An 18,716-nucleotide genomic window follows, 5' to 3' on the forward strand; every position below is an offset into this window, starting at 1 on the left:
AAACTTTCATAATCTTTCTTTCCTAGATTATTCGGAGTTCCATCTTCTAGTCATATCCACATATTCTTCAAAGGAAAGATTTATCGCTTAGAAAAATCATTTCGTCCGGGTCATCCATCGTAGGCACTATTATTCATATCAGTTTCTTTGCTCAGCTAAGGACTGCAAAATAAAAGTTCTGGGATAAATCACAATTTACTGTGCCGCACTTTGGGATACTAAGAAGGAATTGTAGACATTCGTCAAATACCAAGCAATTTGAAATTCATATCCACATTCTTTCACTTGACACTGTAACTCACACTCTGCGTAGCTTGCTACTAAGAGTATACGGGGGGAGCAAATTTCACCGCATCAACGAATTAAGGCTCGAACAGAATGGTTCGTCACTAACGGAGCGTCAATGTCCGGTTTGAAAAGTGTGCCAATCCATAGGCTGCTTTTCTAGTAAACGAGACAATATAATCACGACATCTTTGAAACTTTTCTAAATTGCGCCTACCGCTGCTGCAAAAGTGACGGATCATTCTGTTTGACCCTCTTTAGTCAGCCAGCTCTTGAACCACTTGTTCACCTTTCTTCCGTTTTGCCATTTCCTTCCAGACATCACCACCATCACAACTGCAAGAAGAAAAGACACAAGAAACGGAGAATCCTAGTTCATGATTTAGATGATCAAAGTGTTAAGGTAAGTCTCCTGGTGCCTCCACCGCCAAACATCATAAGCGTATCGTACGGTATTAACGAAGCATTTGTTCCTGATGTCAAGTGACGTATCTTGTGGTGTGCCGCGTCGCGCTTCGTTTTCCACCTGGTGGATGACCGCCGCTGTTGGTACCATCCGTGATGACGCGAATGTACCTGCAAGACTATAGCCCAGGGAGGAAAAGTGGGAAAGAAGCCAGACTCGTTTAGTAACGGCTATTATTTCAGCTTTATTGTTGGAGACCACTACTGTTGCTTCTCCCGCGGGTTATGGCATACCGAGATGCCGGATTTATGTGATGTCTTGGGACTGGTGGAATTGAAGAAGCGAGCAATAACAAAAGGCCATGCTATTTGCAGCTAATTATTGCAGATGGTTTTGAAAGGTTGGTTCCCATTTCCGTATGTTTTCATTAAACCCGAGGTTATTTTTAAAGGCAGTTCCGTCACGACATGGAAATTTTCTGTGTTCTAGTTACTATGACGGTTCTGCTTTGGGTGAAATAATATTTTGATTACTTGGGAGTTAAGCAGAAATTTTTATTATATAATTGAACTTTTCTTTGGAATCTGAAATAATTTATAATAGTAGAAGTAGAATAATGTGATTAGGAGAATGAAACCATGGACTTATTTTCCATCTGTCTAGCACTGACCTCTTTTCGGTCGTCGCACATTGCACCAGAACTGTGAAAAACTGGTGTTTTTGAGAAAGTTTCAGTACAAGGAAAGCCCGCACTCTTGACATTAGCATATAAATGATCAATCCACATAGTAGTGAGATTTACAATTTACTTTATCTAAAAGCTCTTCTTCAAGATCGGTGTCTGTGGAAAAGTTTTTTTTAAATGTCAATCTAAAAAATTTTTGCTGAAGACACTAAGTGTTTTTTGTTCTTTATTATTACGTGACCTGCTGTACCTTAAGGCGCTGTATTGCTCCCTTATACGCTCTATTATATACACTAACGTATATACCGTCAGATTGCTCTATTAAGCAATGCACAAGTTCAGATTTGTGTTGAGAAAGGGCAAAAATCGAAAACGAAAAAATCAGTTTTTTTTGCACATCGTGCATTGGATCTTCAAAAAATTAATCAGCAGTAGTGTAACAGCATTCTACATAAGCTGATTGATTTTTATGAAGATCTAATGCACGGTGTGGAAAAAAAATGCTTTTTTCGTTTTCCATTTTTTCCGCATTCTCTTTCCAACTTGAATCCTCGATCGAGTATCCGTCGAAATTACCGCCCCAACACGCTTTCGAAACGCTAATGTCGTGGTCCATATATTTCTAGGTACGCATAAATGTTTTTCTGAGATTTGCTGTATTTGAGTGGCGTTTGGAACAGGTCTTCATGACGCGCCACCAGGCAGATAAAATATCCGGGCCCGGGGGTCCAATACAAGGGCCCCCCACCAATGTAGATTTTGATTAAGCTGCGAGATTCATTGAAAAATAGTTCGGTCTGGTCAATCAATAAATGGCTCTGTTGCCCAACTCCGCCTTTTTTCGAGTTATGGGAAATTCGTTGCAGAATATTCAGATCACGATTGTATGTTGTCACTGATAGTAGTCAGAGGCGGAGCCCCCGATTTTATCTACCCCTGATTTTATCAGCTTTTTGACCCGATATTTTCAGCCTCATATGAAAATTGATAGTTGGTAGTTTGATGGTCTCTAGCAGACGAACCAAGTTGAATTCGAGTAAATCTTTTCTTGAGCATATTTTTCTTATCTTAGAGGTCCGAAACATGTATAAAAATTTAATTTTTGACATTGAAAATGTCACTATCTGGGGTAGGGTGTCATTCTAAAGTCTAAAATCAAACGATGTCACATTTTTGCGTCACTATTTTGAACGCTAATAACTTTGTTATTATGAACGGATTTCCGTCTGGTTATCACCAAACAATTTGGAATTACCTGAAATTATGTTTTATTGCTATAGTGTTTTTGTATTTCAATAGCACACTATTGAAAAACAAGCAAAAATGAATAGATCTCGGAAAACGCGAAAACTCCAATACATCAGTCAATCTATCCCCGGCAGAGCCGTCAATAGGGAACACCGTAGTGACTCAAACGAACACGAAAAGTTATAAATAAATGTGCCGCGTGCCTGTTTGAATTAGTTGTTGCTCTTTTGCCAGACAAGTAACATCGTGCCTATAGCGTCTCGTACGACATATTCACACTACGCTTCTATGAATGACATCATCCTCGACTATTTAAAGAATGTCATTCCTCGAGTGAGTTCATTCTCCCGTCGGACCGTAAAAAACAGCAGTAGCAATCAGGCATGTTGACAATGCGCTGCGATGAGTGCTGCATTTGATCACTGCTACAGCTGGGGGTGGGGACGACGACAGGTCTAGGCATCCAGGGGCCAAGTGCTCGTGATGTGTTCCGATTGGCTGTATTGATTTTGCCGATGACGTCATCCTCGGATATATAACTTTCAGCCAGTGATGCCACAATTACAGATTTTTCTAGAAAGGTACAGATTTTTTTATGAATTTTCGGTACAGATTCTGTACGGTACGGATTACAGATTTTTGTAAAAAAAAAAGTGCAAATTGGTACAGATTTTTATTACGTGACAGCAGCATAAAATAAATAATCATTTCTAATATCCCAGATAACAGTCGGCAATTCTTGAGCTGGGCAGAAGACAGACAGACGACGAGAACCTGAGCTGGAGCTGGCACTGACAGGATGTGAGATGTGAAAACCAGCTTGCAGCAAATCAAATGGAGCCACCAGCTCAAAAAATGGGGAGAATTTCGCACGGGATTTGGGTTTGAATTTGATCAGGAAAAAATGTTCCGCCAAAATCTTTTTAAACTGTCAAACCAGAAGATCTGCTGCTTCTAACAATACTATAACACAGGGCCCCATAACACGTTGCTCGAGCTGTTAGCTAACCTTAAAAGTAAACAATCCACACAGATCCGCTCGGCATTCACTCAGACATCATCTTTTTGATTTGTTGCAAGCAGGTTTCTTTCATATCGCATTATTATGCAACATTCAGTTTTAGCTCGGCATCTTTCCGGCGCTAATGAAAAATATGAGCAATGTACATCTAATGATTTTTGTAAACAACCCTGTTTTTGTTTTGGTACAGAATCCGGTGCAGATTTTTCTAAATAAAAGTATAGATAGAAAAGATTTTTCTACTCCCGGTACAGATTTAATTGTGGCAACACTTTCAGCATTGCTCGGGCGAGCTCATTCTCTGGTCGAACGTCGGAGCGGAGACGATAGCAGTAGCCGACAGATATATTTAAATTATGCAGTGCGCTGTGTTCTGCTTTGCACATCACAACTGGAGAGTTACGGCACTCAGTGTCAGTGCTAGTCAGCATGCCGTCGCGATGAATCTAGTACCGCGTTACTTTTTGCGACACTAGAGTTTTTTAACTGACAAAAAACAAATCAATGGTTCTCAAATTTGGCCCCTGGCACCGTACTGGCTGTTATTTAAAACGGTATACATTGATTGGAATGGTAAAGCGAAAATCGAAGCGTGACTAAAATATTCGCTAATTTTAAGTCATTTAAACAAAACGAAAGAAATATATTGTAATTTAACGCGAAGTTGAACCTTATCGAACCTTTCATATATGTGTGGAAAAACTGTACATACTTTTAATATGATGACAAACGATGTAAAATATTTGAATTATTCGTAAAATATAACACTGTTTTTTTCCATTTCATATAGAATAATCCACGTTTATATCCAAACACATAAAGTATGTGCACGTTTCATTGGCATCAAATAACTTAATTGATGTTTGACAACCCGGTTGTCAACGACTACTCGACAAAATGAATACTTTGTCCGTGAAGAGAGTAAACGTGCGATATTTCGATTATTATATCGATTTTGTGGGCTGTTTTCGGCAAATTTAAGACTTAGAGAAACGAAAGCAATGACATTGAAAGATAGGTATTCTAGAGTGAATCAGTTATAAACATAACACAGACAACTAGGACTAGGCAGGCCCATATGGCCATGATCGAAAGGAAACGTGAAGAATCCATTGCCTTCTGCTGGTAGGAGTTGGGCTTTCCACCCAAGTTTACCGCATAGTCGTTGATAGAACATAACTCATCATCATGTTTTACCGCCGACGCACAGTGGCGTAACTATATCAAATCTATGGCCAAAATAAAAAAAAAAATTTTTTTGTTTATTTGTCCAAATTTTTAGCTTAAATCGTTCTTCGAAAAATACTCTAACATTTTGCTTAAAAAGAAAACCGTTTTCGTTTGATAATTTTTGTATGCAATAATTTGAAATCAGTGATTTTTTTACACATTTCATTAGCTTTAAAGCATTATCCCACATTTTTTTCAGATTGCTCAAAAACTAATTACCTAAAGTCGATATATAATTCAAAATCGTGCTTTTCATAGCAAACTCCAACAATTACAATCAATTGGGGTCAATTCTTGCTTTTCTTTTTCATTTTTGGGAAGGTTTTACAAAAGTGCTCACTTTATTCAATTCGATTTCATATTCGTTAGTAAAAAAAAGTACCTTGTCGGGCAATGTCGGGTAAATCCGTTAAATGGAGAAGATTATTTGGAGCGTCCTCTCACTGTTCCACGAAGAAAATATTCCCAATTAATCCCATTCGATTTTTTACAGCTGTTTGAAAATGTCATTTTTTTGCTCAAATATAAGAAGAATAAAATTTAAAGAAAACGGTTTTGGACTATTTAAAAGATTTTATATGACAAGAATAATTTGTGAACGGTTAACAAATTTAATTGCGTCTGGATAATTGAGGTTTTTCACAAATTTTAATGTATAACTCTTTGTACTTTTGCTGCGGCTTCTGAATGAGGCCTCTAATTTGATGAAAACCGGTAATGTTCCGGATCTTCAAAGCCCCATATCTCCGACCACAGTTGCGTGCGATGGACATATGTGATTGCATTTTGTTTCCCAAAAAATTTCGCAACTTTTGGTGTATATATTGTTATACTTTTTCAGCGGCTTCCAATTTAAAAAAATCCGACCTTTTTGGTCGGATTTTTTCCACTGTGCACTGCAAGGAGGTTTCATATTATCATATTTTGCTCATAAATTGTCTAAAACCAAGGCAAACCATTTTTCATCACTTGTTATCGCATAATAAATCTGAAAAACATGTGAAATAATTTTGGCCGTAGATTTGATATAGTTACGCCACTGTGCGACGCCCCGAATTATATTGCGTACTACACTTTCAATGTCGCCATGGTCGTGTCCTGCACATATTTTTTTTATCGTCGATAGTGCTATAAATAAAAATAAATCAAAGACTCATTTTTTTACGCGTATATGGTTCATTTAAAAATAGTCTTATTTAATTTGGGGAATATCGCTTACCCTTAAGATAAATCAGTGCTATAGAAATTCTGATCAAAATAGTTCTACGAAATTACTAGAACTCAACTGTGTACACTCAATTTGAAATTTTTTTTATTTTAAATATATTTGACAAGGCTCAATGCGTTAGCACAACTGAGCAGGGATGCCACATTGAAATCTGTGTTTCGATCAAAAAAATCTTTTTACTATCTGTGATGATTAAACCAGAAAAAAATCTGGGATAAATTTTCAAAAAATCTGTGAAAAATCACAATATTCCCAAAAATCTGTGGAAATCTGTAAAATTTTAATCAAAATGCCAAAAATCTGTCATCTGTGAAAAAGAATCTGTAATCAAATATTGTGCAAATAATCTGTGACTATGGACCCCTCAACTGAGCCGTGGATCTTTCGTGTTTCTACAATATGTAAAAATAGAAAAAAATATCTTTACAACCTGTTCGTCGGGTCTTGTTGACGCATCTTACTGCTGCGTGTTGAGATCCTCTTCCTTGGTGGTGAAATATTAGGTGCGTTGTCTGCCGCACCTAGGGGTCATTCGGTCCGTCTTCTCTGGTGTTTTCGTTTATGTCCATGTCGGTATCATTGGTATTTGATTCCTTATTGGCAGTCTTCTCAAATGAATATCGAACACCATGTTCGCTTTAGTTCTGTGCTCATCCTACACCATCATTTCGTGTGCAAACTCGAACGCGCTAATGCGCACCAAAACACGAGCACATGTTCGTCTGCACAACCGAACCCCATGTACGTACGCGGTGTTCGTACACACAGGTTCTTGATACTAGTTTTCTCTTTCTCTCGCCCATCGTCACTAGCATTGACTCATTCTGTTTTGTGTGTGCCTTTCTTATGTACGCACACGGTGTACGTACGCGGTGTTTAAACCTAAGGCTGCACATCGTTCGCTAAGGTTCGGTATTCGATGCGAACCTGTACTCAAAGGCAAAGCATGTTTGAGGTTGAACGCGCGCACGAAATTTTGTACACGGGTGCAAACTTGTCGATGTTCATGGGAAGACGGATTATTGGTGGTGTTGGTTGTTGGTTTGAAAACATTTGCTGTAATCGTTGTTACTTCGATGTTGGTAATGGCAGTTGGTTTAGTGGTACTGGGTCCGATCGTTGTTGAGCTGGGGTTTGTGAATTTGACAATTACTGCGCAATTTATTAATGAATAGTTCCAGAGACTTTTTATTGCATATTTCAATTGATTGAAAGTATTTACTGAATTTTAAACATTCTGAATACCTTCACCATCTAAAAAAACATAGGACTAAAATCCTCTCTCTTAATCACTACTAAAACCCTCGTAGATCAAGCTGTTAATGCTATTTGAAAGTTGTACTTATATTCGTGTCATTATTATAGCTATAAAGTGATTATTCAAATTTAATATCAGTTATAACCATACGTCTCCATTCACAGTTTTTTTTTGTAATTTTGACTGCTTATCACACGTTTTCGCAAAACTAGCATAGAGAAAGAGAAAATTAAAATCTTTTGAATGAGAATAGTGTGATCGCGTGCATTCACGGGCGTTGTTGTTGTTATCACATTGGAAGAATTCAATTAAAGTTCATGATAAATGGTTATTTAAACAATAACTAAATCAACTATTGACTTATTTTTGGTGATATTACGATGTAATTTCATCATACAGATGATTTTCGTGAAATACACCCAGGTTTTTTACGCGTTTTTTTGCGCGGTTTTTTTACGAGGTTTTTTACGCGGATTTTCCAGTTAACGCGGTTTTTTTACGCGGATTTTCCAATTAACGCGGTTTTTGCAAAAATATTCTAAGTCCTTTTGAATGCAAAAGACTTTTCGGATAGATGGAAGAGACGGGTCTGGAAGATTCCTTATGGCTCGCACCCCAACAATATGGGTATTTTCGGAATGGTGTTGAAGAGTAGGTTCCAGAAATTGATTTTGACGCCATTTTGAAATCAAAGATGGCGACTTCCGGTTTAGCGAAATTCGCTATAGCCCAATTAATATGGGTATTTTTGGAATGGCATTGACAAGTAGGTGCTAAAAATTTATGTTTGACACCATTTTGAAATCCAAGATGGCGACTTCCGGTTTAGCGGAAATTCCCTACAACCCATGCAATATGGGTATTGTCGGAATGGTCTTGAAGAGTAGGTACCAGAAATTTATGTTTGGCGCCATTTTGAAATCCAAGGTGGGGACTTCCGGTTTAGCGAATTTCGCTATAACCCAATCAATATGGGTATTTTCGGAATGGTCTTGACGAGTAGTAGACAAAGATCGATGTTTGACGCCATTTTTAATTCCAAGATAGCGACTTCCGGGTTAGCCACATTCACTATAACCCAGTCAATATGAGTGTTTTTGGAATGATCTTAACGAGTAGGTTCCAAAAATTGATTTTTGGTGCCATTTTTAAATCCAAGATGGCGATTTCCGATTTCGCGAAATTCGCTATAACCCAATAAATATTGGTATTTTTGGAAGTTGAAGTTGTAATACAAATAGTTTTAATTAAACAGTTGAATTTACTTAAATTTAAGCAATATGAATAAATTCAAACCCCCAACTCACACCACATACGTCTCTTTCTTCTCTCTCTCTTCCATTCTCACCGCACTTTCCTGGATGAACACATAAAAATATTTTGCATTTTGCTGGTTTATGATTTGATCTTATATTTGAGGGTGATTTAGATGATTGCCAAAATTTTTCATGCGAGAATTTTGGTAAACCGCCATCTTTGATTTCAAAATGGCTTCAAAAATCAATTTCTAGCACCTACTCTTCAAGACCATTCCAAAAATACCCACATTGATTGGGTTATAGCGAATTTCGCTAAACCGGAAGTCGCCATCTTTGATTTCAAAATGGCGTCAAAGATCAATTTCTGGCACCTACTCTTCAAAACCATTCCGAAAATACCCATATTGATTGGGTTATAGCGAATTTCGCTAAAACCGGAAGTCGCCATCTTTGATTTCGAAATGGCGTCAAAGGTCAATTTCTGGCACCTACTCTTCAAGACCATTCCGTAAATACTCATATTTTTGGGGTGCGGGCCATAAGGAATCTTCCAAACCCGTCTCTTCCATCTTTCCGAAAATATTTTGTCTTTTGCATTTAAAAGGACTTAGAATATTTTTTGCAAAAACCGTGTTAATTGCGAAATCCGCGCAAAAAAATATCTTTTGGAAAAAAGTCTTTTGCTGAGAGTTTTTTTTGCACGGATTTTCCAATTAACGCGGTTTTTTACGCGGATTTTCCAATTAACGCGGTTTTTTACGCGGATTTTCCAATTAACGCGGTTTTTTACGCGGTTTTTTTTACGCGGTACGTATCCCCCGCGTAAAAAAAACTTGGGTGTAATGCAATGCATTACATCAACCGTTTCTTCTTAAAACGAAAATAACCGAATGTAGTTCCTATGATCAAATTATGCAAAAAACACATGAATTATGCCCTTCAAAAAGCTGACAAAAATTCATTGTACGTTCAAATCACCAAAAATCTCGCAACAATGTCTCTAATGGCTCAGCTGATACGAGAAAAATATTAGCGAGACTATCGTGTGACCTACATATATGGACTTAAGCTCGTGCTCGTCCCACTGTGGTACGGTCACCATAGTTAAAATGAATCAACTACGTTACAGTTGAAATTATGATGTCAAAACTTTCCGTACCGGCATTATATGACAATTTAACGTAAAATTTAGAGTAATATAAAAAGTAAAATTTATTATTTGCAGTGGTGTTCCAATATTCAGCTTAGGGTCGAAAAGTAGCCTTTTTAAGATATTTACAACATTCTATGGAATCCTTGCAACTATCTGGCAACTCACGATTTCCTTCTCATTTTCCCGCCCACAGGTTATAGATCCCGATGAACTTCCAAAGCGCGCCCGCTGGACGATAATCGCAACTGCTTTTCTACTGCTGATAATGTGCCTATTCCTAGTCGGATTGACCCTGCGGATGGCTCCCATCATCGACGACATGGGTGAGTGACCACCACCAGCAGAGCAGCTTTTATGGCAACTTGTTCTTTCCCATATTTTATAGCGTGTCTCGTTCTCGTTTCGTCTCACTCGCACCGAGCTTTCGTGATATAAAAGCTTCATGCAACTGGCGGGCGGTGAGAGATTCTGCGCAAACAAAACCGACCGCTCGCTCCGGTGTTGGTCGCTTTCGACCACGTGTTGCGAATTAGTGAACCATTTGTTGCTGAGAAAAACTGATACTGATTCCCAAGCAAATTTTACTTTGGAAGCATGAATCTCGCTCTCGTTTTTTTCCAAGGAAGAGTTGACAGCGTGGAACGCTAGGAAGAAAATCGAATTGGGAAGAGCATCATTTCGAATGTTCATTTCAGTCTTTGTTTGAATTGTCGGTGGGTGGGACGGTTTTTGTTTTTGCTCCATGCCATTAAATCGGATATCTCGCATATCTGTTTCTGAACCAAAATAGATATGAACAAAAGTATTTAATGCTGACGGATTGTAATACAGTCAGTAACTGTTTTTGTTTTTCTTCAGACGATTTAGGTATTATCAATTTTAATTACCTCTGCTAACTTAGTCGTGGAATTCAGTTTGAAAACAATTTTGGGATTAAGACGAACACTTCATTTTTAGGTCGCCTCAGATGGGGAAACTTATTTAATCTACCTAATAGTGAGATTTAAAAGATATTTTTTGATCTTATTTCGAATAATATCTTATTATTGCAGAGTAGTTAATATTCAAACAATGATGTAGTAGATCTAGTCGATCTTCGAACTAGTTACTAAAATACAGCACCAAATATCAGACTACGAGCGTTCGATGCATTTGTTGTCCTTGTGGTTTCAGATGGTTTATTTTTTCTATCATGACACATAACCCTATAGTGTGGGTGGCATAGCGTACTTTATAAGATGCCATGGCAGAGATATTTGTCATCAGGAAAACGATGTGGGTAAACTCGATAATCTATCGGTGGTTAAGCTAGAAACTTTGAGTTGCTGGGTTTTTACTTTTTATGCGATGAATTATCGCCAAACTTACAAAGTAACTTCAAAATTTAAGTGAAATCTCTCTCTATGTTTCAACGTTACACTCATGTCTGTATTCCTTCTTCTACGATCCCAGTAAAAATATCCAGAACTAAAAGGCATCAACCATCAAAGAGTAAAACTAAACAAATAACAACCCACTTAAAGGTCAAAATGCGAGCGATGAAAAGCACTACTCTTAACCTAGAACGATACTAAATCCTGGTTTTCCGCCGTTGTCGAGGACCCATTCGATGGTCCCTGGGTAACAATGTGTGTGTTCCGCTAGTGGGTGTAGCAGAAGTCATCATTCCTTCTCCATTCGACACATGAACCTACCGCAGATGAGGTTTGTGCGAAAAGCACACGTCCTGAGCAATTGGAGTGTTTTGTTGACAGATTCGGTGTGTCTGGAAAGGAAATCTATCTTCATAAACACATGCCATATAGTATGTATATGGCGTTGGTTTCGTTATTTGCTTTACTCACTGTGGGTTGTGCCGTGGGGTTGTTTGCTGAACTCACAATACACAAATATAGCATCAAATTCCATCACGACACTAGTCGGAGCTGGACGCGCTAAAGGCAATTTGTTAGATGAGAATGTGGCTAAATCGGGGTTTGAAGATAATCCTACATGGCAAGGATAAAAATAGCGTAATATTATTTTAACAGGCTGCGGAGAACACAAAAAAATATGGCACCGGAGCCTACGCACAATGCCAAACACCTTCACTCTACCTTTTCTATATTTAATATTAATCGTCCGTTGCTGGTTCGGGCTTGATTGCAAGTTTCGTTGTATAGACAGCTTCTTTGAGTAGCAACACCTTTCAAACTCGCTGCTATTTTAATTACTCATTTCATTTGAAACACAACAATGAGAACAGACCGCTAATACGGTTGTATCACAGATAAGAGAACTGGTATATGATGTAGATATCATTAAATGCAACACAAGACAATGTATGAAAAATGTTGTATACCCTCAAAATCTTGATTTATAGCAAAAAAACTATTTTTCGAAACTTTCGGCACTAAAAATTTTTTTCGCGTGATCATTGTTCAACCGATTTTTTGGTGTTATGGAAAGAAGAAGGAATTTCCTTCCCAACGGTATGCTATGTTATGTTCTTTTATTAAAAGTACTATGCGGCTTTGGGCCAACTATATGAAAGATACTATTATTTTGCTATTTTTCAATAAAATTTTATTGGGAAACGTCCTTGTTTTAATAAAAATTTATGGAGAGCAATTAATATCGCATCCAATGACCTATTTTTGATCAAAATCGGTTGAAAAATGGCTGAGTTAATATTTGTTTTCCAAATTAGAAACCTGCTCGCATGAACTCATAAGAGGTTAGTGAGGTATTGTCTCGCACTATAAAATGCTATAATTATATCTTTGGTTATTTTATCCAATTTCATGTGCAAAGTTCACACACAAAATCGAGCAAAATAAAATCCTTTTTTTGAAAATTTTACATGAGGCCGCCTCCATACGAGCAAGTTTCTAATTTGGAAAAAAAAAATAATAACTCTGCCATTTTTCAACCGATTTTGACCATAAATAGGGTACGGAATTAAATGTTCTCCTTAAATTTTTGTTAAAACAAAGACGCTTACTAATAAAAATGTTGAGCAATTTTCATATTTTAATGAAAAAGTAGCAAAATAATGGGTAATTTTCACATTGTTGTCCCAAAACCTCATAGTACTTTTAATAAAAGAACAAAACATAGCATATCGTTGGAAGGGTAATTTTTTCTCCTTTCCAAAACACTCAAAAAAATTTAAAATAGGTTGAAAAATAACCTCGTAAAAATTTGTTTAGTGCTGAAAGCTACGAAAAATCTTTTTTTTTTTGCTGTAAATCAAGATTTTGAGGGTATATTAAATTGATCAAACGTGGTTTTGTGTTGTATTTGACCAGACCTACAACCTTTACTATATCACTTTAAAATTGCATTAAAATATTTTTTATTTTGTAGCACCGTGTTATCTGCCATTGCACTTTATCACTTTCTATTTTGATGGTTTCCAGTCAGATTCGCGAATTGAGTAATATGAAATAGCCTATCCCGAGCGAAAATCGTCTCCAACTATCGAGAAAGATATACAAAATGTATTATCAGAAATTTATAGAAACCTCAATAACATAACTGGACATGTGTTATCCCTTTTTATTTTTTTGCTGTGAATGAAATTAATAAACATTGAACTCTCTTTTACTTTTCAGGTAAGTGTTTCCACACCTTCACCATTGAATCATCCGTGCCGTGATCAAACAAATGAAATATTATTATTACTTTCCGGAAAGTATTTCGTTCGGTAGGTATGTGACCTTTTCCCCACTGCAGAAATGCTTCACCCAATCATAAAGATTTATACCTGAAATCCACGCTCAACAGGTCGGACCGGTAGCATTTTTTTATGATATACACATTCTTGTTAATCACATTGTGCCCACCTTCTCAGGCATGCTTGCGATCCTTTCATCTCGATGAAGCTGACAATCGGATAAAACTTCAGCTCAATCCAATCGAGCTGGCAGAAAACAGAGACCGTACACCGGTGAACATGCCTCAACTCCAGTTCGGAAGGGGGTGGTTTCGGGTCGGGGAAAGGAAAATCCCATCACAGCTTTTCCATGAGAAAACAAACCCTAATGGAATGAAGATATAAAAAATCACAACTTGATGTCGGCCGAATACACCGTCGTGCGTCGTTGTAGTCGTCGTCGTCGACTCATTCGATTGGCTGACCACTTGACACGAATGGTGCTGAAAATGTTGAGTTGTTTGGCACTTTATTAAAAGGCCGCTCACAAGGTTTAGTGCCTGCTTGATGGGTGGGTGGAAGGTTGTCTGGGATGGCCATGATTTTGCTGATCTTCGTTGTGCTGTACTTAGAAACACGGCGTTTTCAAACAGGCTGATTATTATTACTGTTAACGGGGCATAGGAGTTTCTGTCATTTTTTCTGTCTCATTTTCAAAACATTTTTTTCTCGAAAACTAAAAAATAAAATAAAGTTTCCCTCGTGTTGCAAAATACTGGCACGAGAAAACCCCTTGCCACTCCCCTCCGGCTTGATTCTTTCGGTTAATACAAAGTCTATACTAACCTAACACATGGTTAATTGTCCAAAAGATTTATGTTCTTTGCTGAGGTCGAACAGCATTCCTGAAGCATGCAAAACTTTCTGGTACACTGGAACCTCCATTTACGAACCAAAGCGGGGGTTTGTAAATTGAACTGGTTCGTCATTAGGGATTTAGTTCGTAAAAAAAGGACTCTTCACATTCTTATAGAGCTTTCTTTCATAAAAGTAGTTTACAAAATTGAATGATTATATAACTTGAAAACAATTCAGTAGCAAATAGCTAGGTAGGTATGCTTATATTTACACATGTTCCAGGTATTCCAAGAATTTCCTGGAATGAAGGTCTAATGATCTACAAGCGTATCCAGTTATCTTTCGGTCGAATATGGATGCGGTACATATTCAGTATTCACGGAGGATTATAAAACAAAGTTCAATGAAGTATTGTGCCCAATCCAAAAACTTTTTGAAATACAGAACTTAGGAATTATAAGCGTAATAATATGTTGATGTTTTTTTCTTTGTATGTTCTTTGAGGTTCATGACATAATGCTCTATATAGTATGAAGTTCAACGAATATCACAGGTCAATTAAGGTTGTCTTTGAGCACAGGTTTAAAAATCCACATGCATTACCGCTGTAATGAATAGCAAATAAAACAAATCGATCAAAATGCAAGTGACGTGAATCCAGAAATTCTCGCAACTGGCTTGAAGAGTACATGGCGGATATTTGATCTTTTTGGAACAGCCTGAACTAGTAGATCGCGGAAATCGATAAATGACGTCATTTCATAATGATATAATCCAAGATGGCGACTTCCGGTGAAGCGTACCATTTCAAAACCTTAACAATATGGGTATTTTTGAAACGGGCATGGCAAGTAGATGACGGAAATCGATGAGTGACGTCGTTTCAAAATCCAAGACGATTACTTCTGGTTGAGCAAAACTTATTGAAATCTTAACAATATGGGTATTTTTGGAATGTGTGTGACAGGCGGATTGCAAAAATCGATGAGCAACGTAATTTTTAAACCCAAGATGGCGACTTCCGGTTAAGTAAAACTTTTTAAAATCTAAGCAATATGGATATTTTTGGAACGGAAGTAACAAGTAGATGATGGAAATCGATGAGGGACGTCATTTTAAAATCCAAGATGTCGACATTTCGTTTAAAAAACGCGCTACAACCTAAGCAATATGGGTATTTTCAAAATGGAATTGACACATCGATGCCGGAAATCGATTTTTAGGCCACTTTGGCAACTTCTGGTTTAGAAAACTCTCTATAGCCCCAACAATATGAGTATTTTCAGAATGGGATTGACGAGTAGATGATGGAAATCGATACTTTAGCCCATTTTGAAATCCAAGTAGGCCTACAATATTGATTTTCGATATCCATCACGATTTCTGAGGTTATAGAGTTTATTATAAACCGGAGTTCGCCCTCTTGGATTTCAAAATAGCTCAAAACATGGCCTACACATTGATTTCTACCATCTACTAATCAATCCCATTCCGGAAAAACTGTTATTGACTTATTTGACGTCTACGACACCAACACAGTTGCAATGAGTATAGACATATATGTATACGTGATGTGTACGTTTCTCCATCTGATTTAAGGCTTTTTCAAAGGCACCATTCAGCTTAGCCGATGGTTTTTCCAGCAGCTATTTTGCATCATTTGAATCGTGATGATCTAATAAATCGACTGATATTCTTCTTTTAGAGTTTTGAAAATGTTTAAATAGTTAATCCGTTGGCAAAACCAGTGCAGTAAAATTTCATTTCATTCAATCGAAACTGAATGAACGCAGTCAATCAGTCGTCTACGCCTAGGATAGGATCCGCCAGCTGGCTTCTTCTTATACTTTACTAATCCCTGTTGAAAATGACATACCCCCACTCGACCAATGTTGCCAAAATATTTGTTTTGTTTCGGACGTATATTTGTTCTGATTAAAATATTCTATATTATGTACCAATTTCATGCTTCTGGAAAAATCAAAGATTTAGTCTTTATATCCGCATTCAAACGATCATAGCGTCTTTTTCCATCGGAATACAGCAAAACAAAATAATATATTCGTTGTTGGACATTACGAAAAATATCTTCATGCCTCTTCATTTTTGTAAGTTGCTTTCTGAGTCAAGCAACCTCTACCACAAAAATAATCTTCTCTGCTCGGATTTATTTTAAATATTCTAAAACTACTTTTCTGCAAAGTTTAATTTTTGTTTTGGAGCAATGTATAGGTTTGTTCCAGTACTACATGTGATCGTTTCGGAGAAAACAGCAGTAGAAAATACACGCTCCTATTTACACCGATGATCGATTCAGTTGAAAACTGTAAAATTCAACTGTATCGATAATACCAAAGGAAGAACAAGAAGCGACTTCCATTCTCCCTGTTTGCTCAGTACTTCCAATTTACTCGGTACTGGAACAAAGACAATTTTTACATGAAGTTCAAAATATTTTTATACTTACGCTACACAGCCTATTGATTTCGAAAAGAGGCATTTCCGCATTATTCCGCACACAGAACAGAATCCATGATAACCGCGCTACCTGATCTCTCGGGAACTTCAGTTCTGGATAATATGTTTAATTTCGATGTTATAGAAAGAAAGCGGTATCTCGAGAAAACGAAAAAATCAACACAGTTAACAATCGTCGTTTTATGTTTGATATCACAATATGACAACACTTCCAAGCAGCCCTTTAGTACTTTTAGTTTCCAAGCCGAAGGTTTGCCTATGTCACTTTCGTCCAATCACGAGCTGGTTCAGAATTGGTTCAAAAACAGAAGACAGAGCTGGCGGATCCTATCCTAGGTCTACGCTAGCATTCATATTCATTTAACGCATCAGATGCTGTTGATCTGAAGCTCGGATCGTGGCTCTTCACTCACCGTCACTTTCAAATGAGTCGCAATTCATAGTCAACCTCCTTCGTTTGATCTTCTCAAATGAATAGATCCGCTTTCAATTTACCCAGTGAGCACCAGTCAAATGAGATCCGGGTAAGCCTATGGCAAGAAGAGACAACTGGCTTCGTGTTTTTGGTTATCTTGCATTTCTTGTGCCAGATGACAGATGAGTGTATGCAGCTTGCGAGGTTGGCAGTGCAGCCAATTTTTTTGTCATATTTAGATATGTTGCTATAATACACATAATAATGACCGTTTTATTAACACACATTTCGCCAACATTTATTTGGCACTAATCAATCCAACTTTTTTATCACATACTTCATGTTTCTAGCAAATTTGGCCAGCATAACAGCCTATTCATCAGAATCAAATTTGCAACAAAAATATAATAGAGATGAACGTACTACCAAATACGTTTTTCATTGCAACCAGTTGCAACAAGCTGTTATTACTAGATTCATTATTTTTTGTCTGAAATCTGCGAATTTAAGAAATTTTGAAAAATAATTATGACAACCGCAGTATGCTATCATTATTGTACGAAGCTGTCAAAATCATTGCTAAAATCAAACATGTAATTCAGCAATTTTCTTTGCACCTCTACCAATATTTTCCTGTTCCGATGACATCGTAAAGGGGTAAAACACTTCCATATTGGTTCTATTGGAATACATTACGAACACAGTCTACAGACACGAGAATAGTCCATGTTCTCTATCAGAAAGAATTCGAAAAGATTTTGCTCGACATGAATGCTATAAACAGGTCACATCGATGGGTTTATTGATTTGAAGTAACCAAAAGTCACCATATTGGCTTGATTGCAAAATGTCGTCAATCATCAGTTTCCGTCATCTACTGACCAGCCTTGTAAATGCGATATAGATATATCTAGCCAAACATTTTAATTGGTCCTAAGTGCACATGACAGTTTCTCTTTGTTTACTTTCTCTTTCACTAATAACTCGGCAGTTGATACGTTTGTTACTCAACTCACACACAAAATCGAGCAAAATAAAATCCTTTTTTTGAAAATTTTACATGAGGCCGCCTCCATACGAGCAAGTTTCTAATTTGGAAAAAAAAAATAATAACTCTGCCATTTTTCAACCGATTTTGACCATAAATAGGGTACGGAATTAAATGTTCTCCTTAAATTTTTGTTAAAACAAAGACGCTTACTAATAAAAATGTTGAGCAATTTTCATATTTTAATGAAAAAGTAGCAAAATAATGGGTAATTTTCACATTGTTGTCCCAAAACCTCATAGTACTTTTAATAAAAGAACAAAACATAGCATATCGTTGGAAGGGTAATTTTTTCTCCTTTCCAAAACACTCAAAAAAATTTAAAATAGGTTGAAAAATAACCTCGTAAAAATTTGTTTAGTGCTGAAAGCTACGAAAAATCTTTTTTTTTTTGCTGTAAATCAAGATTTTGAGGGTATATTAAATTGATCAAACGTGGTTTTGTGTTGTATTTGACCAGACCTACAACCTTTACTATATCACTTTAAAATTGCATTAAAATATTTT

The 18,716-nt window shown here is 37.0% G+C and overlaps 1 protein-coding gene across 4 annotated transcripts in view; it reads left to right on the forward strand.

Annotated features, from left to right (window-relative positions):
• The window catches only part of LOC131689068 (uncharacterized), a 492,270-nt gene that overhangs the window by 155,974 nt on the left and 317,580 nt on the right, over positions 1 to 18,716 (forward strand). For all 4 annotated transcript variants that reach the window (XM_058973851.1, XM_058973852.1, XM_058973854.1 and 1 more), the window contains 2 exons: positions 604 to 688; positions 9,967 to 10,096. In XM_058973851.1, the coding sequence (XP_058829834.1) occupies positions 604 to 688; positions 9,967 to 10,096 (215 nt within the window). The remainder of the gene's footprint in view (positions 1 to 603; positions 689 to 9,966; positions 10,097 to 18,716) is intronic.

This window comes from Topomyia yanbarensis, chromosome 3, assembly GCF_030247195.1.
Source record: "Topomyia yanbarensis strain Yona2022 chromosome 3, ASM3024719v1, whole genome shotgun sequence".
Classification (NCBI taxonomy): domain Eukaryota; kingdom Metazoa; phylum Arthropoda; class Insecta; order Diptera; family Culicidae; genus Topomyia; species Topomyia yanbarensis.